This window comes from Hippoglossus hippoglossus, chromosome 4 (genome assembly GCF_009819705.1).
Source record: "Hippoglossus hippoglossus isolate fHipHip1 chromosome 4, fHipHip1.pri, whole genome shotgun sequence".
NCBI lineage: Eukaryota > Metazoa > Chordata > Actinopteri > Pleuronectiformes > Pleuronectidae > Hippoglossus > Hippoglossus hippoglossus.
Window position 1 is genome coordinate 22,800,366 of NC_047154.1, and position 25,326 is coordinate 22,825,691.

General features: G+C 41.2%; 2 protein-coding genes across 5 annotated transcripts; one reads left to right on the top strand and one right to left on the bottom strand.

The window, feature by feature from the left end:
- Nucleotides 1-37: 37 nt before the first annotated feature.
- mcoln3b (mucolipin 3b) lies at nt 38-6,281 on the top strand. Of its 3 annotated transcripts, none has more exons than XM_034582073.1 (14): nt 38-351; nt 1,383-1,606; nt 1,700-1,867; nt 2,072-2,225; nt 2,327-2,402; nt 2,512-2,608; nt 2,938-3,037; nt 3,202-3,314; nt 3,610-3,747; nt 3,891-3,992; nt 4,483-4,605; nt 4,743-4,949; nt 5,516-5,646; nt 5,826-6,281. In XM_034582073.1, exons 1-14 carry the CDS (start codon nt 291-293, stop codon nt 5,863-5,865), a joined length of 1,734 nt encoding a protein of 577 aa, XP_034437964.1. In that variant the 5' UTR covers nt 38-290; the 3' UTR covers nt 5,866-6,281. The 3 variants fall into 3 exon arrangements, with proteins under 3 accessions (XP_034437964.1, XP_034437967.1, XP_034437966.1); XM_034582076.1 differs by having other exon boundaries at nt 56-170; nt 1,380-1,606; XM_034582075.1 differs by having other exon boundaries at nt 276-347; nt 1,379-1,606.
- Nucleotides 6,113-24,891, bottom strand: LOC117759743 (G-protein-signaling modulator 2-like). Of its 2 annotated transcripts, none has more exons than XM_034582072.1 (15): nt 24,652-24,891; nt 15,366-15,587; nt 14,732-14,867; nt 14,233-14,372; nt 13,157-13,280; nt 12,885-13,000; nt 12,142-12,297; nt 10,838-10,946; nt 10,446-10,611; nt 10,266-10,361; nt 9,723-9,904; nt 8,724-8,886; nt 8,033-8,218; nt 7,823-7,938; nt 6,113-7,102 (listed from the first exon to the last, which is right to left on the bottom strand). In XM_034582072.1, exons 2-15 carry the CDS (start codon nt 15,584-15,586, stop codon nt 6,911-6,913), a joined length of 2,103 nt encoding a protein of 700 aa, XP_034437963.1. In that variant the 5' UTR covers nt 15,587; nt 24,652-24,891; the 3' UTR covers nt 6,113-6,910. The 2 variants fall into 2 exon arrangements, with proteins under 2 accessions (XP_034437963.1, XP_034437962.1); XM_034582071.1 differs by having other exon boundaries at nt 9,723-9,908; nt 10,264-10,361.
- Nucleotides 24,892-25,326: the final 435 nt, after the last annotated feature.

A 25,326-nucleotide genomic window follows, 5' to 3' on the forward strand; every position in this document is an offset into this window, starting at 1 on the left:
TCAGCTACGTAACGTTCACCTGCGCAATTCTCGACGCAGTTTTGAGGAGTTTACCCACGAGCACCTTTGATCGTTACGTCAGAACCGTCCAGTGTTGGAGCAGGCTGTGAGTGAACGAGCTTCCGGGACTCAACAGGTGAATCCACTCCGAGGTGGACCCAGCAGCTGTGCAGCAGGTGTAGCGGCCTGATTGCCATCCCTTCACTTCCGGTTCTCTGTCCCGTCCGGATCCCAAGAGACGGGACTTTCCCACTGCTTCAGTAACTATGACTGTCTCATGAGCCGCTGTCATGGTGGAGGACGTCCAGGCTGCGGGACGCGAGCTGCCCTGTGTTGGTCAACACTGCTCAGGTACACGAGACCCCGGCTGCTTCCGGTCCTCTCCGGGGTCACACTGATAAATAAGAGCACATCTGTATGTATGAATGCAAGTATGAACATAAGTAGATGTTTATAGTTTTGTTTGATGTTAAACCTGCTCTTCAGAAGTTTGAAAACAACAGCTGAACACTTGATAAACAGCAAACACGGATCACTAGACGTGTCATACCTCCTCACTGTGTTCAACCAAATATCAATATGCAATGAGCCTTTGTTACATTATATAGATGAAAATCATAATTTATTTGGATTTAATGCAATCGCATAATCAAATCCTGCAATAATTAAAATATATAATACAGCATATTTAGATATTGTAAAAGGAAATGCAGTAAACTTGTGTGTGTCCATAAACAAGAGGTCCATAAACAAGAGGCCATTAATGTTCAAATGATTTGTTTATGTGGAGCTAACTAACTTGTCTATTTGTTTATAATTATCCAATACTAAATAATTAAATCCAGTGAACGCGTACTAATCAATGAAATGTACTAATTTAGTAGGATTTAACAATAAAAGATTATTTAACATATTAACAAATCAACCAAAAGGTTTAATTTTTCAAGATGATGTGACAACAAATGTGAAATACTAGCAAAAAGCCATTTTATTTTCTCTTACCAGGCGCTTCTACAGGAGCGGGGGACTAAATCTTCTTGTGTGAAGGGAACAATACCACAACAAATACAAGTTCTTATTAATCGGCATATTCCTGAAATGGAAAAACTGTAAACTTAAAAACGACAGATTTGTTGAAGGGAAATTACATGTAGTAGCATTGCATTTTACACATGTCCCCATAAAGAAAGAACCATTCATGTTCCAGTGATATGTTGTTGAAGCTGAGCGACTGATTTATTTATTGGTACCAAGTTTATACTTTATTTTTAAACAATGCAATGTTATAGAAATTGAAGTATTTGAGTATTTCTTACCCATAATCAGTGATGTTGTTTAATCAAAAGTTTGCATCTAAGACACACACATTCCATTTGTTTCAGATATGGAGGACTCCAGTGACTTTTATGATGCACATATAACAAATGCCCCCCCTGCATGGGAAGAGCACCAGCACCAGTGTCTGGAGGACCTGGACAACGTGGAGTGTCTCAGAAGGAAGATCAAATTTTACTTCATGAACCCCTGTGAGAAGTATCACGCTCGTGGAAGAAAACCGTGGAAGCTCGTACTCCAGATAATTAAAATTGCTGTTATTACCATCCAGGTAATAATCTCAGACATAAACCGAACAGATGTTATCTTTAATGTTTCACCTCCCAGATACAAGCAAATGTCTTTTTTTCCCCATTTCCCACAGTTGGTGTCTTTTGGGCTCAGTAACCAGATGGTTGTCGCATTCAAGGAGGAAAATCTGATGACTTTCAAGCACCTTTTCCTAAAAGATTACGTTGATGGAGGCTTGGCTTCGTATGCCGTCTACAGACAAGAGGATGTGTATGACCGCATCGATTACATCATTGAACAGGTAAATAAATGCTGGAATCTTCCTTAGAGCTATTTATTTATTTATGCTGTAGCTCTCCACCTTTTGTTTTGGTGTTACTGTAAATAATTACTGGAATTTTATAAGCTGGATTGGACTTTGATCATGTCACTTGATGCGGTCATGTAGTTCTTGTCATTTCCCTGGAACAACCCTAAGCCATAACTTTTAATTGGTCATTTCCAGTATGGACATCTGCACAACATCACAGCAGGAAATCACGATTATGACAAAGATGGCAGCGTCTACACTCCGCTGTCCCTGTGTCAGGAGTACTACAGAAACGGCTCCATCTACCCTGGAAATGACACGTTTGAAATCGATGCCCATGTGCAAACTGGTATGCATGTTTGAGTTATGTGTGGAAAACTGAAACGTTTTATTTTTCATTGGAAATATTATTGTTCTTTTACATTGTCATTTTCTTTCTATATCCAACAGATTGCCTGGAAATATATCCGATGTATCACCCATTATCAGGGGAAGCACTTCCACATTTTGAATTGTATTTTAAAAGGTGTGTACACAGCGTTAAACTATGTATTTATTTTTTTTCTGAATGCAAAAACATTTTCCTATCTTATTAATAAGAACTTCTGTCAGTTCATGCAAACCATGTCTTCTAGGATGCTCTCTGTCAAGATCACGTTTGTTCTCAAGGCCATAAATTTACAGACTGTGAAACATCGAGAGCTGCCCGACTGCTACGACTTCACTGTGATCGTACGTTACTTGACTTCAGACTTTTTTCTTGTGAGGCGGCAGATATGATCATTTTTTGTTTCTGCGTTATTTACTCAGACACCTGTTCAGAGTTTAAATGACGATTAGGAGAATGTGAACCTTGCTTTTATTTAACTATGGTATTTTAGATGTAAATCGGAGCAGCCTAAAAGTTAAGGTGTTTGCACAAAGCATCTGCTATATACACAGTTAAATATTAGCTGGAGGGCCTGACAAGTAAATGTTTAACTATTTGGGTAATGGCAATATGGAGATACTCTTTAAACAAAACTTCCATCCTCCCTGAAATGCGTCTGTCTGTTTAATAGATCACTTTCAACAACGAAGCTCACAGCGGCAGGATAAAGATTGACCTGGAAAATGATGTCGACATCAACGAATGCAGAGAATGGAAAGTAACTGGAGCATGTGAGTGTACAGACTTGATTTTATAGCAAACTAAGGAATCATCGGAATTGTTGGGATTCATTATGAGTAAAAAACCTGGGACTTGAATCTGTGCTGGACGTTAAATGTGTTTGACGATGTTTTTCTGTCCATTCATATGGGTTAATTTATGTCTGTTCCCTCAGCTGCTAAAAGCATTTACCTGACTGTGCTGTTTGACTGCCTCATCATTATAACGTGCGTCACCTCCTTCACACTCTGCACACGCTCGGTGATCAATGGGATTCAGCTGCAGCTGGTGAGTAAACTGAGTATTTTTGTTGTCCCACGTAATAATCATACAGACCTAAGAACAGGTGTAGTCAGATACAAACAGTATCATAGGAATTCCTCCCATCATGTTGTCAGACACAAATTTCGACATAAAACAGACATACACATACAGTACATCTATCATACCATTCCCTAGCCTCTTGCTCTAAGCTTAACCATTGCAACTAAAAGCCTCAAAACATCCTTTCAAATGACGCATCCATGCACACAAAAACATTAGTGATAAGTTGTTTAGTATGACCTGTATTTTGTTTAAACAGGAGTACTCGTTGTACTGCAATCAAAAGGTCCCAATGTCGGACAGGTTGGAGTTTGTGAACGGTTGGTACATCCTGATCATTGTCAGCGACACACTGACCATCATTGGCTCCATTCTGAAGATGGAGATCCAGACCAAGGTAATGAGACCGATTCATGGTTCTGTCAGTTTCATGATGTCAATTACAGCCTTTCATTGCTTTACTAACCCTGTTAGCTGCTGTATACAGTGTGAATGCTAATATATTTTGTTAATCAGACTGATAATCAATTTTTTTTCCAGGTCCTCACAAGCTATGATGTTTGCAGCATCCTTCTCGGCACAGGCACCATGTTCGTCTGGATCGGGGTCATCCGCTACATGGGCTACTTCAGGAAGTATAATGTAAAGCCAGATTAGTTCATCCTTGCAATAATTCAACATCGCTTAACACACAAAGCCTATATGATGCAAGTTTTTGTTCTTATAGCTATTTTTGTTAAAACTTAGGCTCTTAAGAGGGCGTGCTGCTAAATGTTTTTTCCCCATTGTGCAAAAATTGATCTGCCTCTATTTCAACACACACACGTCTTATTTTGAAGGTAAAGTTTTATCAGTGTAACATGATTTAGATTTAAAAAACACAAACAGGACATGGGAACATGTAATATTCTCTGCACTTAAAATCATGAAGTCTTTGGCATCATAAGTTTATATTTAAAATCCCTTGGGGGGGATTATTTAAGGCTCTTTCTTGATGATTGCCTTTAGCTTCATGTTTAGCTTGACCGTGTGCTCAAAGAGAAAAAGATAATCTTCGGTGTGTTTTCCTGACACTCGTCCTCAGTGCACATTTTTTCAGATCTGTCACCATGTGTTCACTGGCTGTTTTCAGATCCTCATCCTGACGCTCAGGGCAGCTTTCCCAAACGTTATCCGTTTCATCTGCTGCGCTGGAATCATCTACCTCAGTTACTGTCTGTGCGGCTGGATCGTCCTCGGACCATATCACGAGAAGGCAAGTGTGTTTACGTAACACTAAGAAAAGTTTGCACGACTTAACTGAAGCCAGACCTGAGAACACTTAGTCCCAATCTCTGCAATCATGAGGACAGATAATATAAATAATGATCACATCCTCTTTTTTTGTTTTAGTTCCGGACCTTGAACACAGTGTCGGAGTGTCTGTTCTCTCTGATCAACGGAGACGACATGTTTCCCACCTTTAAGGACATGAGGCAGAAGAGCAGCCTGGTGTGGATTTACAGCCGAGTCTACCTCTACACCTTCGTCTCGCTCTTCATCTACATGATCCTCAGCCTGTTCATTACAATCATCACCGACACCTACGACACAATCAAGGTAACTGTTAATCACGCTGTATTATGGGTTATGTTTAATCTCTGTACTTGGTTAGGAATGAGGTTTCAGAAATTTATTGTAATGCCGAGATCAAACTGCAGAATAAGTAGGCGAAGGACAAGATTTTGGGGCTGGACGGCCTCTGGTTTCCCTTTCTAGTTTGATGAATCATGTCTGAGCAGGCTTTGGTTGCCTCCGGATAAACAGTTGATGTGGTGAGCACAAGAGGCAGAACTCATTGAAAACTTGGCTCGTCTTTGCCCGGATATCCACCGTCCACTGATTTACAATCTGAACTGGAGTGGCACTCCCATCGGCACAGGCCCAACAGTCTCCTTCCAATTTCCAATCACGATCTATTATTATTTCCTTGTAAATTGAAAATGTCAAAATCCTGTACGATGAACAAAGAAATTCCTGAATCCACCACAATTAAATTTCTGCTTCTCTTGGCCCGTGTTCCATCCTTCCACTAAGCTTTGTGGAAATCTGTTCTTTTTGCATAATCCTACCGACAAAGAAACATTTTTATACCTAAATTGTGAATTTCTTTCCGTTTCATTTAGCAACAGCAGCAGAGTGGAATCCCGACATCTGAGCTGCAGAGGTTCTTGTCAATGTGTGAAGATTTGCCAAACTCTGGCGTGTACAGACTCAACAAGACAAACGACTGCTTCTTGAACTGCTGCATGAACAGGTAAGATCAGACGTCCGCTCACTGTTGATCCTGAGAACATTAAGAGGCTCTCACAATTATTACTGTCATTTCTTTGGTACCGATGAGTGATCTGATCAGTTTTAGTTTGCTTGGATCGTTGTTTACTCTATGAAGTCGATGGTTAAAACAATCTTACATTAGCCACTTTCTTCTTTCAGGTGCAGGAAGCATCAGGAGAGGCTGACGTCAGAGGCGTAGACGGACCTTTAATGTGAAGATACTAAATAACCAAACTACTAATTTGCACTGAGGAAGTCTTAAATATTTTCTTCCTGCTCCAGGTTTGCTCAGGTGATGGTTATATGATGCACTGATGTGGAGAAGACTTTGTAAATACACTTATTTATACCGATATGAAGATGAAAAAAAGATTGACAATGAAATTGATTTCTGAAGTATGAAAATGTTGTACGCTGAACCCAATGAATCAAGGTTAAATAAAAACTAAATTCATGAGATTTTATTTCTCCATTATCAGGAGAACGTATCAGTATAAAGGCTAAAATAACATTTCTTTAACTCACTAGTTAATCATCTGTAAAATCCTGTTACATAGAAGAAAAATCCCATTTCACTTCATGGCAATGATGCTCCACTCATACAACCTTGAACAATAAAACTGTCCTTGTTAAAGTCTTTAAAAGCAATATCGAGAAGTAGCTCCTATAAATGGCTCCACTGGTCAGGAGTGGAGCAGTAAGGATGGACGTGAACCTTTAATTCCCTGAAGTTCTGTCACTTCACCCTCTAACGAGTTGTTGGAGAGGTCAGAGGTCAATTAAGATCAAGATGTTCCACTTGGCTTCACTGCAGAGTCTCTGGGATGGATCCCTCCATCCATAGAATGTCTCTCGTCCAACGTAAAACAGAAATTCCTTCAGTTTGGCTTATATCCTTAAAGCACATGAACGACCCACGGTTTGTACGAGCGACTTGATGCAAGCCTCCAGAGCAGACGGACATCACTGGTCCCCAAGTGTCTGATTAAAAGCCCTGTTATTTCTTAAAGAAAGCCTGAAAAGCTACATTTCCCTTGATTTCACAGTCACAATGACCAGTTCTGTATTATTTGACACCTTAATTCCTCGTAACGTCACTTGTATTCTTGGCATTCTCATGTGAATGTTGTCAGGACCGCTCCAAAAGGCAGGAATCAAGGGTCATGTGGTTACAAAAAAAACAAAAAAAGCTTGGTTACTTCATACGGGGGTCCTGAGATAACATCCCAAATCGCTGCATGGGGTCAGTCTAGTTTGGATTGGGTGATGCCAGGTGGCGGCTGGACTCGCTGCTCCTCCATCCTGTTGGACTGGGAACGCAGGATGAGGCTGAAAAAATCCTCGTCTGGAACCGTTGGGCCCTTCGATGAAGAAGATGGAGCAGAAGGTGGAGGAGAAGGTGGAGCAGCGCACCTCTGGTCGTTAAGTCTGGACCCCTGAAACATCACAAGAGTGTGGGTCACTGTAGGCCTGACACAGACAGTGCAGAAAGGTGAACTCCATGTTATCAGATGTGGAGGAAACTTAAGTCGAATTCACTTCCATTAAATTCTGGGATAAACTTAAGTTGAAGTATTTTAGTCAGTGCACATTAGATCAGAACTATCACAGTGAAGCGCACAGTTCAGGGAGAATAAAGTTTCCTAATAATAAATCAAGACCAAATTAAATATTTAACCAGTGTTTCCGCAGGGTCATGTTATTTAAAGACTTTTTGAGACCATAATGCAGAGAGCGGAATATCAAGAGTCCCAGAATTACTTCCCCTTCCCCATAATTTAAGAAAAGATGAAGACAGAAGAAGACAGTAGGTGTCCATCGTCTTTCCCACAACCAAAAGATCAATTCAGACCAATTTGATTAGTTATTAGTTCAACGGTCTTGTTTTGCAGTTTTATTACAGCGTCCTAATATCTGCATCATTGAGAAAGAACTACAACACAGAGACATTACAAACTCTGCATGCTGCCAAAACCCAAACAACTAATGTTAAAGCAGAAGAAACATTAATTGAATGTTCTTAATTAGGAGGTAAAATTCTAACATTCAACCCTGTTAACTTTACTTAAACTATCTGCTCTTCTTATTGGAATAAAGTGAAAACAAGAAGCCTCCATTTTCAATAAACCGACCATGAATAGATTTCTTTTTCTCACCTGGCACTTAACTAGCATGTCGAAGAAGACGTCGTCCCCCTCAGGTTGCTCAGCACTCGCCTCGAGTCGACTGTAGAGGGAGGGTGTCTGAGGGGTATCTGTGCTGGAGGAGGGGGCTGGGAGAGGAGGGAGGGGGGCGGGGGGGGAGCATTAATCTCTACGTACGTATCTTGACATTTAATCTTGATGTAACTTCCATCACTCCATCACCTTGTGTGGGGACCTGTTCTGCGCTGGAGGTGGAGGGTGTACGCGGCGGGCTGCAGGTGCTGAGACGTAAGCCAGGAAAATGGCTCAGGCTGACTCGCTGGTCGTCCAGACGACGGGCCTGGGAGCTGGCCAGCAGCTCCAGGAAATGACCAGGATCCTGCAATGGTGGATCGCGTGCCGAAATAGCTGGAAATCAAGAGAATTGTTATTTTGTGGCTTGTGAAGGGAACGGCGAGTCGTGCTTTTGATTCTCTAATCTGCATTTTACGTGAATTCGGTGGTAGATGGATACATTTTTCCCCAGTTTTCTGTTTTATGAAACTTGAGGAAACCCTGGGTCGAAAATGCACATTTTGAGAATCAAGCACTTCCCTCAAACTGGAAAATTGGCTGTAAAATGTCGTCCATCGAGCACAAACACTGAAAAGCTTGTTTTCATGTTGGACAAAAAGTGTCAAAAGGTCCATTGAAACCTTTTAAACTCTCAAAGCTCGGAGGAGTGAGTGATACTCAACATTTATTATCAAAGGACACACTTGTGGACAAGCTGCATTCACACCATGAGGTAAACTGAGAAGAGGCCTTCATGTGGTAGAGTTTCTTTTACGTCTTTCCACCGGATCATTTTGGATTCATCAGAAAATGTGAATGATGGTGTGAAGACAGATGAAAGCAGGAGGGGCTGACTCACATTTCCTTTCAGCTACAGGTGGGGTGGAGGAGGGAGAGGAATGGGCGGGGAGATGGCTCTGGCCATCCAGGAGAGAGCACCTTTGGTCGTCCATTCGGCTGCCCTGGAAACGAGACAGGAGGTCGAAGAAGCCGTCCTCGCCGATGGTGTCCCGCGATCCTGCCTGTAGTGTGAATTACATAGAAAAAAACTAAGTGAGGACATGTGACACAATCCTCATAAACATCAAGTATTTAGTTTTCTGTCTATTTTTATTTTACTACTGAATAATCCCATTACATCCACTTATGCTTGAAGATTTAATGCAGTTAGTATTGGTTTGACTTCACAATTTCGAGAAGCGCTATGTCCACCTATACTTGACATTGATGGTTTGTAGACAGACGTGCGTCTTCTTTTAGTTTGAATGGAACTGAGAAATTTAATGAACCGGTTAATTTGTTATTGCTGTTGCCATGGTGATATAAATATGGCAGTACTACCAGCATCCCAGATTTCAGGCGCAGTACTCAGCAGTACTTTAGTGAATGTTCTCGTCATTCAAACATTTTATCATCAGAGGAGAAAACGAGAAGAAAACCACTTGTGCTTCCTCTTCTTCTATTAGTTTGATTCGGTCTCAACTTCCCACAATTGGTCCAAATGTCCAAACTATTAAAAAGTGTTGTTTTTTCACAAAGATTCAAAGACATGGTTCAGTTGGATTCAGACCAATAACAATAAAATAACTTTTCACGTGACTGCAAATATTCTTAAAAACAAACAAAGTTCAGCTGTGTGCCTTGGAAGTTAATTAATTTTGAACCTGACTCACCTTTGCTTTGAGCAACTTATGAGTCAGAAACAAAAGGTCACACATTTCCAGTCAGCATTATTTTTTCCCACAGTCTCGCTCTGGTCTCGCTTTTTAAACTTTTACTCGAGTGTGAATCATCGTTAATCCTCGTGGTTTTTTTCCAGGGATGTTTTGAGTGGGCAGGGTAACGCCTTAACAAATACCTTGATGGGCGCCGGCGTTTCCTGCTCTGCAGCCGTCTGCTCGCTGCAGTTTTCACGTTGGTCTTTCGGAGGTGATTTGTTGCTCTTGTGCTTCTTGCTTTTCAGCCGGTGGAAGAGGAAGAGTTTAGTGGAAGCTTTGATGGTGTTGTTTTTTGAAGAGCCGGGAAACGTATCCTCCTCCGAGCCCTGTACAGTCAAGGTGCACACACAGATATAATTAAATGTCACAGGTCTTGTTTTTCCATGTTTACCGTTAAAGGTTGAACAGGTTCTCAGGGAAATTAATTATCCCCTTTACATTTGTTTGTTTGTCAGCAGGATTACACAAGTCCAGGACAAATCTACAATATGCAGAACAAGGATTATGTTTTTCTTTAACATTACAAGGTCTGGACTTGCATGTGCAAAGTAAATAGGTGAAGCATTAAATTAAGTGAAGAGGTTTTGAAATCAGTTTGACCAAACATCCACCGAGTTAGAAAACATTAGACACTTGACACTGTGTGTGTTTCTGCCTCGTGCAGTAAGGTTACACACGTACCGGCTTTGCTGGGGAGTCTGCAGGTTGATTTTTGTCAGGACTTTGACTCAGCATCAGGTTCTCTACACTTCCTCTCCTCCTCAATGGAGAATTCATCCCTGAGACAAAGACGGAGAGGTTTTGTTTTGACACGTTCCAAAAAGGATTTGTCTGTTGTTGTATTCTGAGGAGCGGTGACTTACCTTGGAGGTTGGAGTAACCCTGGTAGCTTACTGGCAGAGGGGAGTTATTAGTGTTTGTGCTGCGGAAGATGTTGGGATGGATGTTGGAGTTGGACTTCAGGCCTACAACCAGCCGCAGGTCCGACAGGTTCATCTTGGCTGTGACCTCGCCGCTTTTGTCTCCCGTCTTTTTATCAAAACAAAGAAAAATCATAATATTGGACAGTGTAAATCTTTATGCACTGGTTTTGCAACTTCTCTGTCCATAATAAATATGAATGCATGTATCCATATGAGAAGCTTAATTCATAGTCTCAAGCATTGTTGCTGCATTCAACCAGTAGATGGGGCTGTGGACTGACGGTAGCTACTCATTGGACTTGGAGGGAGGAGGTGAAAAAGTAAACATTCACCTCTTTGGCAATTTCCAGATGTTTCTCAGCAAAGTACATGGCTTGCTCATGATTCCCCAGGGCGGTGTGGGCATTTCCTAGACTCCAGTACGCTCTTCCTTCACCAACTCTGCAGTGACACACAGGAAAACTGGCTGAGCAGACTCAACAGGGATTACGCAACAACGGGGAGGAAGTTCCTCGAACCACTACGTATCACAATCACACATTTCACAATGATCAAAACGCCACATCATTATTTGCCAGAGTAAACTCATGATTTCAAAGAACTCTCTTTTCTTCCCATTATAAGAAGTGAAAGAGAAAATGGAGGAGCAAAGGGAGACTTCTACTTCCACAAAGAGTCTGGCTTTTTTACTTTTACTTTTACTTTTATTCATATAAATATAGTATTAAAAAAACACTTCAGTTGTAAATGGCATATTGTCATTCATGGTGTGTTCCAATTGATTCAAAACTTTCCTCAAGTACCTCACTGATAATATTTGAACAAGTTCTCCAAGCAAGAAAATAATCAAATGTTCATGATTGTGTTTTTCAGGAGTTCATTTCTCTAAATGTTATTGTTTTTTTATATAAACACATATTTGGTCCAAAAACATCTTAAAAGTCAGAGGAGAGCCATGTTTCCAAAACAGAATAATTAATTTCTTTGCAAAATATGTTATAATAATATATTAATCTGCATTTTAGACATGAATGGGCTTGAATGAAATTTGGTCCAGAAATAATTCAGCATTTTACATGACAATAATAAAGCTGTGCAAGTTTATAGAGACACTATAACACTAGATCTTTGCAGATTGCTTCGTTAGCAGAGCTGTAGAAAAGGAGAAGCCTTTATATGATGACTTCATCTGTGTTGTTGTGCTGACTTTCATCTTTTTATCTTGTACTTGGTTCGGTGCTAACATCATAACTGATCATCTGCTTGCTGTTGGCAGCGTTTTATTGTCGGAGTTAATTGAAGTGGATCAGATGTTTAATTTTATCTGCAAAGGTCAAATCATGTTTCGTGTACTGATCAAATATTTTGCATGAAAAGTACAATTTGTACATAGAAAGTCTTGTTTTAATGACGAATATGCACAGATTTCCTTAAATGTTCATGCTTTTCCAAAAACATTAAATTCTGTCAGTGGTTTCCTTGTGACTTTCCCTTCTTTTCAGTGTCTTGTGTGTTTAGTATCCACCCACATTTCAGCAAATGCTTCGTTCGGGGACCGCCCACATTCAAACTGCCCACGCCCATTATTCCTCAAAGGCTAACTTGGCAGGAGAGCAGCTTCTTTTACAGCGGATACCTGTCGCTGAGGTCCTGAGCGATGACCAGATGCTTGAGGTGGTAATCAATGGCTCTCTCATAGTCCTGCAGCAGCGTGTAGGTGTTGCCCAGACTGTAACAGGCCTGGGCCTCCACGGCTCGGTCCTTCAGAAGCCTGGCCAGCTGCAGCGTCCTCCTGGGGGCAGAACAGAGGAGGAGGAAGGTCAAAGAATGTGAAGGGTGGGTGCCGAGGAATGATAGTTATCTGCTCTGTGTCGCTTTCCAGGGGCCGGAGCGAAGGGATTAAAGACTGCTGGACTTAATGAGTGAGTGGTTGTGAGCCACGGAAAATCTGCACACGAGTCTGAGGGTGTTTTGAATGACTGCATTGTACTCAAAACTTTATTTGTCTCATTTGTGTAACCAAAGCAGTAATTTAAAGTTTATTTCAAATAAGCATTTTAAAGCAGTATAGTTACAAAATGGTTTGCAACACACTACAATGTATTTACGAGCATGTATATGTCTGTATTAACCCTTTGACTAAATGTGTATGTGCTGCTTAGAAACCTTAAATTTGTAAATTAAAGTAAACAGTTTCCAACAGAACTCAGCTGGGACGATGCATCAAGTTCTCAGTGCAGATCATTTGGATTTAATCTGATCTCTGCAACTGATCTATGCTTTTAAATTCATGAATGTGAGTAAATTAAGCTTTTTACTGTCCAAAGAAGACAGAAAGCATCACCTCCAAATAACCAGGGTGAGATAAGGGAGACTCACTTGTAATGACCGGCCGCCACTTCAAACTGACTGAGGAAAATGTGGGCGTTGCCGAGGTTACAATGGGCCCTCCTCTCAGCTGACTTATCCCCAAACTCTTTAGCGACGAGCAGCCGCTGCAAAACATGAAAAAACAGAATGTGCATGTTATTTAGATCAGATATTAACACTTAATCAAGACAGGACACGAGAAAGAAACATTAGAAATAGAAAATATGGCGTGAGAGTGAAGCTACATTAATTTTGTCTGTCACGAGACGTCGGCCACCCACCTTCTCATGTGCAGCCACTGCATTTTCAAAGTCGCCCAGCAGATAGTAAGTATTTCCAAGGTTCCCATAGGTTCGACCCTGAGCTGCTTGATCGCCCAAACCCTTCACCAGGCACAGGTTCGCTCTTTGTGGGGGGAAAAATAACATTTGAATAAATGTCAACATTTTCAGGAGGATTTTCCAGGCCAGAATAAAGAATGCTGAAAAGTTGTCCATTTACATTTAAATATAACTTTAAAAATGTTTATTTTCTAAAATTCAAGTTCTATGTATTTGGTTGCATTTGTGTTTTCTCTTTATTTTTAAATGATGACAACTGGACCAGCTTCATGACAACATGAGCAACTCCAGCCATTGAGACTTTAATACATGGTTACAAGTTCCAGAAAAACAAGTAGGCGGACAGGATGGGTTTAGTGTTTCTTTAACTGCTGATCTCCTGAGATCTTCACACACAACAGTTTCTACAGTTTCCTTAGAATGGTGGAGGGAAAATCTCAGAATACAGCTTCAACCCTAAGGCAGATGGATGATTAATAAAGAAGACCACATTGGCTTCCACTCATAAGACAGTGGAAATGCCTGAATCGTCCTTCAAATATGGTTTCTTCTGGTTTAAAAAGAAAACCTTGTAAATTTGAGGCTGTTCACAAACCAATGGGTGACGTCATGGTGGATTTCCACTTAGTTCAACCCCTGTGAGCCAAGAACAGCACTGAGACTGTGGACACAGCTTCACTGAGAACAGTGAGTCTGATCGACCTTAAATCCTACAGAATCACGTAGATGGTAGAGTGCCCAACCGGGAGGAGACCCCAGGGTAGACCCAGAACTTGCTGGAGGGATTATATATCCCAGCCGGGCCAAGAACGCCTCTGGATGCCCCAGGAGGTGCTGGAAAGACGTCTGGCGTGACTACTTCTGGGACCCGAGCCCAGATAAGCATAACACAATGGATGGATGGATAACGGGAACATCCTGCATGATAACGTACCCCGTCGCAAACCCAAGAGCTTCCCAAATAAAAGCAAACCACCACACTCAACATTTAGAAGTCAACATGGGTATGAACTCACTCGTAGTACTGTGCAGCTTTCCTCAGGGCGATCCTGGCCTCCTCTGGGAACTCTCCTGGCTCGGCTCCAGTCCAGCAGATGCTCTTTCCCTTGGCGTGGTAAACGTTCCCGAAATTATACAGCGCCCGAGCCTGCCCAACCTACAGCACGCACACCGGGTTTTCACAGATGGAAACCACACTGACCACGGTTGTAATTACATACTTAAAATACACCGACAGACACCAGACCTGCTTGTTTGCATCGGGGGTGCTGGAAAACTATTCTAGATGTCGGTATGCCGAGGCTCGGCCGTCATCGTGCACATATCGTGCACAGAGTTTTCTGTGGCCGTGCGGAACGTTACGTGGTTTAACAAATTCATATATATTTATATTTAGCTCAGTCATTGAGCCACAGACTGAAATTATATTAACAGAAAAGTGAAAAATCTTTCATTCTCTGTTTTCTAGGATTGAAGGAATGTAATTCAATATAATACCAGTAGAATAAAACCCACCTTATCATATATGGCTTTTGTAATTTCCAAATGTCTTTGGCAACAAACCACCGCTTCCTCATAACGTCCTAAAAGCTTTAATGTGTTCCCAAGGTTACCGCTGGCTTTGGCCTCGCCGAGTTCATCTCCAATCGTTCTGGGATTGCAAGGAGAAAAAAAACAAAAAACATTAGGAAATAATTAGACTGGAATATTGGAAGATTACTGGAGTGTGTTAGTGCGAAGACACAAGAGGCAAGAAAGTAATTTACATCTGCAGGCAGAAATATTGTGGAGTCGAGTTGAGCAATTTAATCATGGAGGGGGGGAAATCGTGATTAAAAAAAGTTTTAACATCTGTTCAGAATATTGTTTGAAATTAATCTTTAATTACTTCTGTTGGAAGCCGATAAAACTTATGTGCACGAACCCAAACCCTCGTTAAAAAGTCAATCTAATGTCTTACAGAGGCCAGTGAGACCACTGTGACCTTTGACCTCCCAACTCAAATCACTTCATCTTTGAATCCAACTGAACATTTGAACCAAATCTGAAGAAATTCCCTCAAGGCGTTCTTGAGATATTGTGTTTAAAACAATGGACGGAGGTTGGAACATGGTTTCGGAACACGTTACGATCCAAACAGTGAAACTACCTGGTGAGTGTGAGGTCGTGCCGATGGTACTCCAGGGCTTTGTTATAGTCCTGTAGGTGAAAGTAGGCATTTCCCAGCTGGCTGTAGATGGCGCTGAGGATTTGAAGGTCCTCGGTTCCCACCTGGATGGCCGACTCGAAGAAAGACACGCCGGCCCGATAGTCACCGGTCTTACAGAGCCGCTCCCCCTCCAGTGCCAGGTCCAGACACGACGACTCCATCCTGCAGGGAACAGGAATCTATGTGAGAGGTCGAGTGACGGTGAACTCTAATCTCCAACTCTGTCGACGCAGCTGCACAGGGACACAGTGATTATTTTCATTAACAACTAAAAGTGCCGATTATTTGATCATCTGCTCCATAAAATGTTTCTTGTTGTGTCTTTAATTGTCTTGTTTTGTCTGATAAAAAGTCCCAAACCCAAAAATATTAGGTTTACGATCATAAATCACAAAGAAAAACAGAAACTTATGTATATGGTCTTTTTCGACTCAAAAACAGTTGCTCGTTGTTTTCCATTGATTAACTAATAGAATGATTAACCAATAATTGCAGTTTTGGCAAAGCTACAGATGATCGGGAGGGGTAAAGATTTAAAGCACTGCAAACCATCTCGATTTCCACATCTGTAATTACAGATTCTTTTCTAATCCATCTAAAATTTAATTTTGGAGACATAGATGAAAGAGTCCCCTACAAGTTCTGAGATACATGCAGAGCAACATTACTAAAAATCCAGTTATGTAGGTTGAGGTGATGTCTTACAACTGCTCATTTGGTCTAAACTGCAGTTAAAAATAGATCAATGTTGTTTCAGGTAAAAGTATAAAATGCTCACATTCGAAAAACTGGAATCTTCTTAAATCACTAATTAATGTATTGTGTAATTATATTAACAACAATCTACTTGTCGTGGCAATGTTTCATCCTAAAAGTACAAAATGCAGACTGTGGTTTTCATGTGTAATGCTCAGAAAACTGTAACTAACACACACACACACACACACACACACACACACACACACACACACACACACACACACACACACACACACACACACACACACACACACACACACACACACACACACACACACACACACACACACACACACACACACACACAAAAATAAGACGGTGCATTTCCTGTGCGTCGTGAGCACTGAGGCCTAAAAACTCCACATATACCCTGCAATGAAATCATGTGCTTTACTTAAACCATGAACGCTAAGTAAACTCAGATGTGTCTGTGGTGGGAAGCTCCACACCCTTCCACAGAACATATGACCGTCCCTCTTCGTCAGCGTCAAACCAGCAGTAATGAAAACAAATCGGAAACTTGAGTGAAACATTACATCGCGAGTAAAACTAATCCAGTCGTGCATGAACGCACAGGATTCCTCATCTACAGGATCTGTGAAGTAAGATATGTGAATCCTAAGAATGATGGAAAATCTAAAAAGGTAAACGTTCAAACTAAATTTGAATACTTAAGGTGCTTTACTTTGGTTGAGTGATCTTAAATATAAGAATAACAACACTCTACTTCTCTGTATTCGGACCACAGACAACATAAAACTGAACAACATGACTAACCCCAAAAAAGTGAAGCCAAAGCGTCTCTATGGGTTTTATCAGTAAAGGTTATAAAATCCTACCTCCTCCATGTTAGTGGACAAACTTTTTGTTTCCTCAAAGACGGTTCCTGTCATTTAAGGAAGTGCTTATCAGACAGACACTGACGCGTGATTGTTCGAGCGTGTGAATCGGCGGGACCTTGCTATTTTGGCTTCATTTCTGGAAAGTGAGAGGAAGCAGTGACCATTTTATCCATATATATTTATACACATTCTATGATTCAGACCTAGGAAGAAGTTATGCAAGTTCACAGAATCCAATCTCTATTTCTTTTAAATAATACTTTTGGTTTCGAAGATATTCAGATATATTTGCCAGCATTTATTTTCATTTGAATAATCACAGATTAATGACCCGTGTTCCCTCGACAGTCACCACTTCCTCTCGGTCTGTCTCCTGAATTCCCCCTAAAAACCCCAAACCAAAGCTTTGGGTAATTGCTGGTTCAAGGTTGCATGAAGGTCTGCCCCTCCCAGAGAGTGACACAAACAAACGCAGTATTTACAGGAATCTGTTCTCCGGCCCGTGTCGTGCATTCGTCTTGCTGATGCTGTGCTGCCTGAACTCACAGCTTTCAAAATGTTCCTCCTCTCCATTTACACAGTTTGGTGGCAAAGATTAGTTTGCCACCAAAGTTTCAATCACATTTCTTTTACAAGAGGAGCAGCTGAGATAAAAGTATTTATAAAAGTATTTATCTCAGCTGCTCCTCTTGTAAAAGAAATGTGGTTGAAACAAACTCTTTGTAATTCAACAGGAAGTGGCGTGTGTAACTCCGCTAAGAGCCCTATCATGCAAAGTTCAAGAAAGTGATGGTGAGTTCCTGGACCCGCCCCCTTCGTCCAGATCCAGCTGAAGAAAGCCTCCTTAATTAACGTCTGCACCAAAGGATACGCACGAGCGCACACACACGCACACACACACACACACACACACACACACACGCACGCACGCACGCACACACACTCCTATGCTGATTTTGAATGAACACCCATGAATTATTCCCTGGGAAATGTGCAGAAATGTAAAAAATAAAATAAAAACAATTATACAATGTTTAACCCAAAATTTAATAGGTTCTTTCCAAGTTTCGTTAAAATCCTTTTTGCATAATTCTGCTGACAATCAAGCAAACAACAAGCAAACAAGCTGTTTTAAAATGAGACCATGTTGAAAAGCACAGGGACAGATGGGACTTAGGCCTTTTTAAAGATTGACACAAACAGCGTCTTGATTGAGATGCTCCCTGACATCGAGGTAGAAGATTCGTTCCGCTCTGACCCTCGGGCCTCACGTACCTGCTGCCTCTCCCCATTCTGATGCACTCGAGACACTTTGACACGACGGACATCTCAGGCCTCTCTTTCAGCTCAACGTCCTTTACCTTCTCCGCCTTCGTGTGGACACACATAACGCACGCGGCCGCTGGTGTGTCCACTATCTCTAGGAGAATAAAGAAAACGCGGCTCCCATGGATCTGCCGGCCCTTCTCCCCGGCGCTGTGCTAACTTGCGGCAACAGCAAAACAAAAAGGACTTAATCCGCTCAGCGTTCACATCGACCTTAGCGGTCGGGTGCCGGGAGAGAGAGACGTTTTGTTTGGACGAGCACAGATTAACACCCGGTCGTGAGCGAGCAGAAATGGACAAAGAGAGCGTGGTCAGCGAGGTTAGTGTGTTTGGCCGAGTGTTGTCATGTCTCTACCTCTCAGCCACCGGGAACAGATTTGTGAGCCACCTGATGGTGTGTGTCACTTCCAATTAGGCCAGACCTCAATGGTAATTATAGTCACTTTAAGTGGCTCCAATGAACTCTAAGGCGATTTGCTCAACACTCCGTGAAATAATCACTTGGCGGAAGGCGGCCTGGAGGGAAACTTGTTTTAATGAAAATAATTCTCGCCTTTAAAAAAAAACAAAATTCTACCTGCATAATTAAATATGTTTTAATATGATGAGTTAATAATTCTCGGATTCAATAAAATCTCGATAATTCCTGAGGATAAATATGATGATGTATTAAAATAAGAAATAAACTCACACCAAACCACCGTCATCTCCTTCTCCACAGATTATAGTAGATCAGCTGCGGCCAATCCAGAGAAATCCACTTGTGTGAATTAACTAAGTCTGGTCAAAGTGCCCTCTAGGGGGAGAAACAATGCGTCGGCTCACCACGGGTACATGTGACGTTAAAGCTGCCACCTCCATTGACCAAAAGCCAGGTCAGCTGTTATATAAGCACGCCAAATGTTGGGAGTGACCCAAATCTAACGTACACTTCCAAGTTCACCCCTCATGACCCCGGGAGAGTTTAATGCAAATGAAGAGGAGATAATCGTGACTTCAGAAAACATCTTCCTAAGCCAGTCAAAGTTCCCGTTTGTGGTTTGGCAACAAAATGCATTTCTCACATGCTCCTGCCAAGTTCTCTTGAGGCTTTCGGTGTAAGTGCTTAAGACTGGACCAGCAGGTATCTGGTTATCTGATTGTGCCAGTAACCTGCAGGCTAGTTCATCACCTCTGTGTACGCAGAGTGTGTAATTCCGTCAGAGGAACGTATGTCGGTGGTAAACACCGACGTGACGGGGCTTGTTCGCAATCTCTCGAATTACTACAGAGTGCTGCAACTTGTCAACTCTACCCACTCAACCTCACGGGCTTTCTATAGATATAAATAACTGGTGGAGTCGTGTCAACACTTGGACAAAACTACAAGGAATGTTTTAAAATGTGACGCTAATGTGCAAACAAGGCGATCAGGAAAAAAGGAAACAATCACTTAGTGGTTGACGTTGAGTGTCAGGTTTGTTTTATTCTCACAGGTTGTTTCAATCGTGTCATGAAATATTTACACCGCGGTGAGAGGGGACCTCCTGCTGTGACCTCATTCACGTGTCGGCCAATGAGGTGTCACGTTACTGACGCAGAGAAACAACACATCAATACGGACGCATACTTCAAATATACCAAAGAAAGCAGAGCAGAACGGTTTCTTTGTTTTTTTAAATGTTCCAAAACCCAAGTTGGCAGATTCAGATGTTTGGCTGAAGCAGAAGTTGAGTTAACAGCTCTAACAAATAACTTTATTGATCCAAAGAGAAAATTCAGGAGCAGCAAACATTCACAACTGAGGCTGGAGCCAACAACTCCAGGACATTTTGGCTAAAACATTTACTACTGTACACTATCGATTATCAAAATACATGTAGTTGCCAATTTACTTTCCTTCTTTCCTTGATTGTGTGATAATAACTGCACTGATGAAATATTTCAAACATATCAAATATGATGACGTCGGACTGGGCGATAAAACAATAAAAACCATTGTGATACATAACAAAAAATAAAAGTTCAATATACTGCATGTTGATATATTCCTTATGTATCGTGTGAGCAACCAACTTGGAGCAAAAATGAGTCTTTAAACTCGAAAAGAAAGAACAACAAGACATTTATCGTGACGATAATTTATATCGACTGATATGAATTCTTTTTTGGCCACATTGCCCCCTGCCATACTTTTACTACAATATATGAAGCCACACAATCTGAAAACTATAGATACTTGTGATACTTCAAATGTTCCACTACCTATATTTCACGCTGAAAAGTCTCACAAGTAATTTCATGATGACAAAGTTCAGAGCGACACTACATTATCCTTCATGTTACACACTGAACACACAGCCTACCTCTGGCGGACATGAAGCACCTGCTCCCTGTCGTGTGCCCAGTGCACAGACACAGACATGACCGTCAGCCCAGCAGGTACGACATGATGGATCCCTGTCAACTGCCCCGCTGCAGAAAACGAGCTTTTCAAAAGAAAGGAGAAAGGTACACAGAACTTCCTCTGGAGAGACTGAAACTCTGCCACGCATGAATTCCACTGAACAATGTGAGGATTCAGCCCGCCACACTTTCTCTGACCCCCCGTCTTATCTTGAAACTGGAGCTGGGAACAGGAGCAAACACTCAGCGGCTCTTCCGTCATGTGTCCAGTGAGTTTTAGAGCAAAAACAAAACACCGTCGAGTGGTTTTGAGAGAAAGCTGGTGTGAATCGTCACTTTTCTACAGGTCAGTAATGTTCAACTGCAAATCAAGCTGCTGTGAATCTTGTCGGCAATCGGACAAAAATGTACAATTGATAAAATCGATGAGGTGAAATGAAATGTCTCCATATATCCCATTAAAAAATAGTTCATTGGGAATATAACTGATTTAAATATTTGAGGTAATGCATCTCGAGACTTTCCAGTTAACAAATATTTAACTGGCAACGATTCAGATAATCGGTGAAACATTTTAGCAACAAAAATGCATAAAATTCACTTGTTTCATTGATGATTTTCCTTAGTCTCCTCATCCTGATAGTTAACTCGCCCAATAGTTGTTAAGCTTCACTAAATTGCTCAAACTTCAAGATATCACCTCTCTAAATGCACCTGTTTAAAACAAAAAATCCATGAATTATTCCCTGGGAAATCAGTGTATATGCAATGTAAAGGAAAGTAATAGAAACAACAAAATAAATCCTGGATCCGCGCCTGATCCTGCCACAAATACATGATGTTCACCTGAGTTCTAAAGTGCAGACTATAGCCAGAGAAACCACAGGTTAGCTTTGACACCTTTTAGCAGGGGATGTTTCAAGCTCATTCCCACAACAAGGTCAGAAAACTGAAGTTCAAGGTTCCACTTTGTGATGTTTGATTCTATCTCTTCTTCTGATTCCTGTTGTCCACTCGTCTTTCTTTCCATCGTCTACAACGCCTCCAACCCACAGGTCTATTATCCTCCTGCCATCTCCCACCGACTAAGTGCTTTTTGGCTGAAAACCTTCAGCTGACTAGAGGATTTTCTTTTGTCGACTGCATCGCCCTCTTTGAAGGGTGCAGCTGTTTCTGATGCAGGAACCACAACGTCTGGGAACAATCCCCCCCCCCCCCACCATGTTCATAACGACTTACATCCCGAGACTCGCTCTCTTTCTGACCTGTCAGCATGTTTTACATTGTGTTTTCCCCCAGTGGTGTTTGAGACGCGTGTGGGAAGAATCATACGTCACCGAAAAATATGTTTTTTAACAAATCTTCTTATAATCAAATGTTCGATTTGTTCCTGGTGTCGACCTCTGAGATGCTGGGAGGGAGTGGTTTTGGATTGTGCAAAGAAATCAGGAGGAATTATGCATCATTTGTGATTTCAGTCATTCTAACCCACAGGTGTGTGTGTATACTGTTCACATAAGTCTAATATTTTAATTGGATCTGTTTTCCCCAAAACACCTGACACAGCGTTGTCCTGCTCTTAGCTAATTTAGTTTTTCACCTTACATCATCACTCTTCTTCACTTATTTTTTGAGCTCTCTTCTATGTAAACTACAGTACATAATATATTAATGTACCACAAACCCTCTGGAGGTTATTTGAGTTTCTCCTTCACATACTGTCATAATACAAAAGGGCCCAATGTGGCCTCTTCAACCATAAGCACTTCAATATGAATATACGCCCAAACAGTCCCTCTTCAATTAAGTGGCACAGTCTGAAGTGACAGTCATATTTTTCTTTTGAAGTGAGATTATGAGAAACCATCATTAGAGACTCAAGCCAAACCCTGCAGGGGAGTGAAAAGAGCCTGACAAGCACATTTCAAATGGAAAACTGAGCTGCAGCGACTAAATCTGTGCACGAACTGTTGTCCTTCTCAAGAAGTGAACACGCTACGACCAATCTGAGACTCTACACAAGAAGAAAACGTATTTATATTGAGAGCATATTTAAAACTAACTACCAGGTTTAACCAAGTGGTTTAGTGGCAAAAGAACATTTCTAATCTGAGGCCGTCTGGGCCCAGGTCGGCTCAGTGTCCACAGAGTCGGAGCTAAACGTGGAGAAGCACCACACATCTGGAACAAACTCCAGAAAACACGAGGCCTGCTCGCAGTTATTTTAAATCAGGCGTCCATTAAAATAAACTTGTGTTGCACAACTCTTGTTTTCATTCTTACTGTTTATTTTCTTAAAAACACATTGAATGACTTTACTGTTGCACTGTACTACGAGTACAAAGATCCTGTTGTGTGGATTCTTTTAATGGCAAATAGGGACATGGAGAAGCAGCATGCACCACACATCTGGAACTAACTCCCAGAAAATATGAGACCTGCTCCAACTCTTTGGTTTTTTTTATTTTAATTTTATATGTTAGTCTCTGCTACAACCTGCTGCAACTCTCAGCTGCTTTCAGTTCACTTTTTCTGTGACTCACTGCATTTTAATAAGATGAACTTAGAAATATCAACTCTTATCTTGCACTATTCTCGTTTTAAAAGCTTTATTCTATTGAATCTTATGGTTTTAAATCCCATTGAAATGTTTTTCTTTACCTTTTTTTGTGCATAATCTCTTGATGCTTTTAATTGCACGTGCACATGTTTGTGTACATTAAGTATTAAGATGCTGTTTGGATTGTTTTAATGGTGAATAAGAACATGGAAAACATGGAGAAGCAGCATGCAACACACATCTGGAACAAACTCCCAGAAAACAGGAGATTGACCAATTGATCGAGATGAATATAGAAATATTAACTCTTATATTGCACTACTCTTGTTTCAACTGCTTTATTCTATTTATATTTACAGAATGAAAACCTATTTAAATGTGTCTTTCTATTAGTTTGGTGTTTATTCTCTTAATTCCCCTTGAGAGCATTTTGAATGACCTTGCTGTTGCACAAGTATTTAAATGAGCTAAGGACACAGAGAACACAGAGAACCAGCATGAACCACACATCTGAAACCAACTCAAGTGTTGAAAACCACATTTAAGTGAGTCCTGTTAATTTTTTTGAGACCTGCACTAACTCCCAGGTGCTTTTATTTTACTTTTTATGTTTGTCACAGCATTTTTATTAAGATTCACTTGGGAATATTTACTCTACTCTTGTCTTAACTGCTTTTTCTTATTTATTTCTACAGTTTTAAACCCAATTTAAATCTGTATATTCATTAGTTTGATGTGTATTCTTGTAATTGCCTTTGAAAGACCTTTAAATGACCTTGCTGCTGCACATTTTTTGTAATAAAATCATGTTAAAATGTGTCTTTTAAACTTCTGGTGTGTAGATTAGAAATAGTTTGTATTTTATTGCACAACTCCTGTTTTTAAGTGTTTTAAACCCATATTCAAATGGTTCCTTCTACTCCTGTGTGTGTGTGTTTGAGTCCTGTGAGCTTAAAGATCCAGTTTCCTTGAACAGAAAACAAGGAAGCTGCAGAGTTCAGAGTTACTCGCAGTGAAGTCGGTCGGTGACACAGCCTCAGTGATGATGACTGTTTGGAAAAATTACTCTCCAGGAGTCTGGAGGTGACTCAAGTTTTGGTGCGAACATGTCATCACACGTTTTCACTGTCTGGGTTCAACGGGAAAAGTTTGACGTTGGAGACGTTTGGGGCGTTTGACAGAGAATTCAAAAACAAAAACAAAAGAGAGGAAACTTTGTTTGGTTGTAAAAGTGAAACGTGTTGAGAAAGTTTGTGAGTGAAAGCAAAGCTGAGGTGACAGAGAAGAGACACACAAAATAAAACAACAAGCGAACAGACGCAGAAACGTTTCAGGTGATTGTTATTCCACTTACCTCAAAGTGACGGACACACCACAGACATGGCTCCAGCTCCAGGAAACAAGTGGGTTAACTTCTCTCAACTAGTCTCTGCAGAGGGTAACTAGTCCCGGTTGCTCAGGAGGAGGATGACTCCATTGTCTCTGGTTTTTAAAAAACACTCCTCGAGCTGAGAGTCTGACTCCAATTAAAACTGCTGCCGCTGCCTTCACGGCCCGTGGGAAATCTGGACACTCTGACACTTCAACACCAATGGAAGTAAAGGGAGGTTTTAAGTGTGACGTTTTAATAGGGCGGGGGGGGGGGGGGGGGGGGGGGGGGGGGGGGGTGAAGTGGAAGGTTGTATTAATGATTTGCGATCGTGACACATTCAGCAACACGTGGTGAATAAGGTGGATTCATTCAGAGGGAATTTATACAGGGACGTGTCAGTTTCCATTCAGGGCCTCTCACGCCCCCTGTCGCCCGCAGTGGGTCTGTGCTACTGCTTTGACAAGTGAGCAAAACTTTATTTATAACACAACATTTAACATTTAATTCTAGGTGGAGGATCAATGTAATAATAATAATAACAATAATAATAACAATAAAATAACACATCTGATTTATATAACTCAATGTGCTGTTGGAACCAAAAAACTATGTACAAAGTTTATACACAGATACAAAAACACAACATAAATTGAGTAT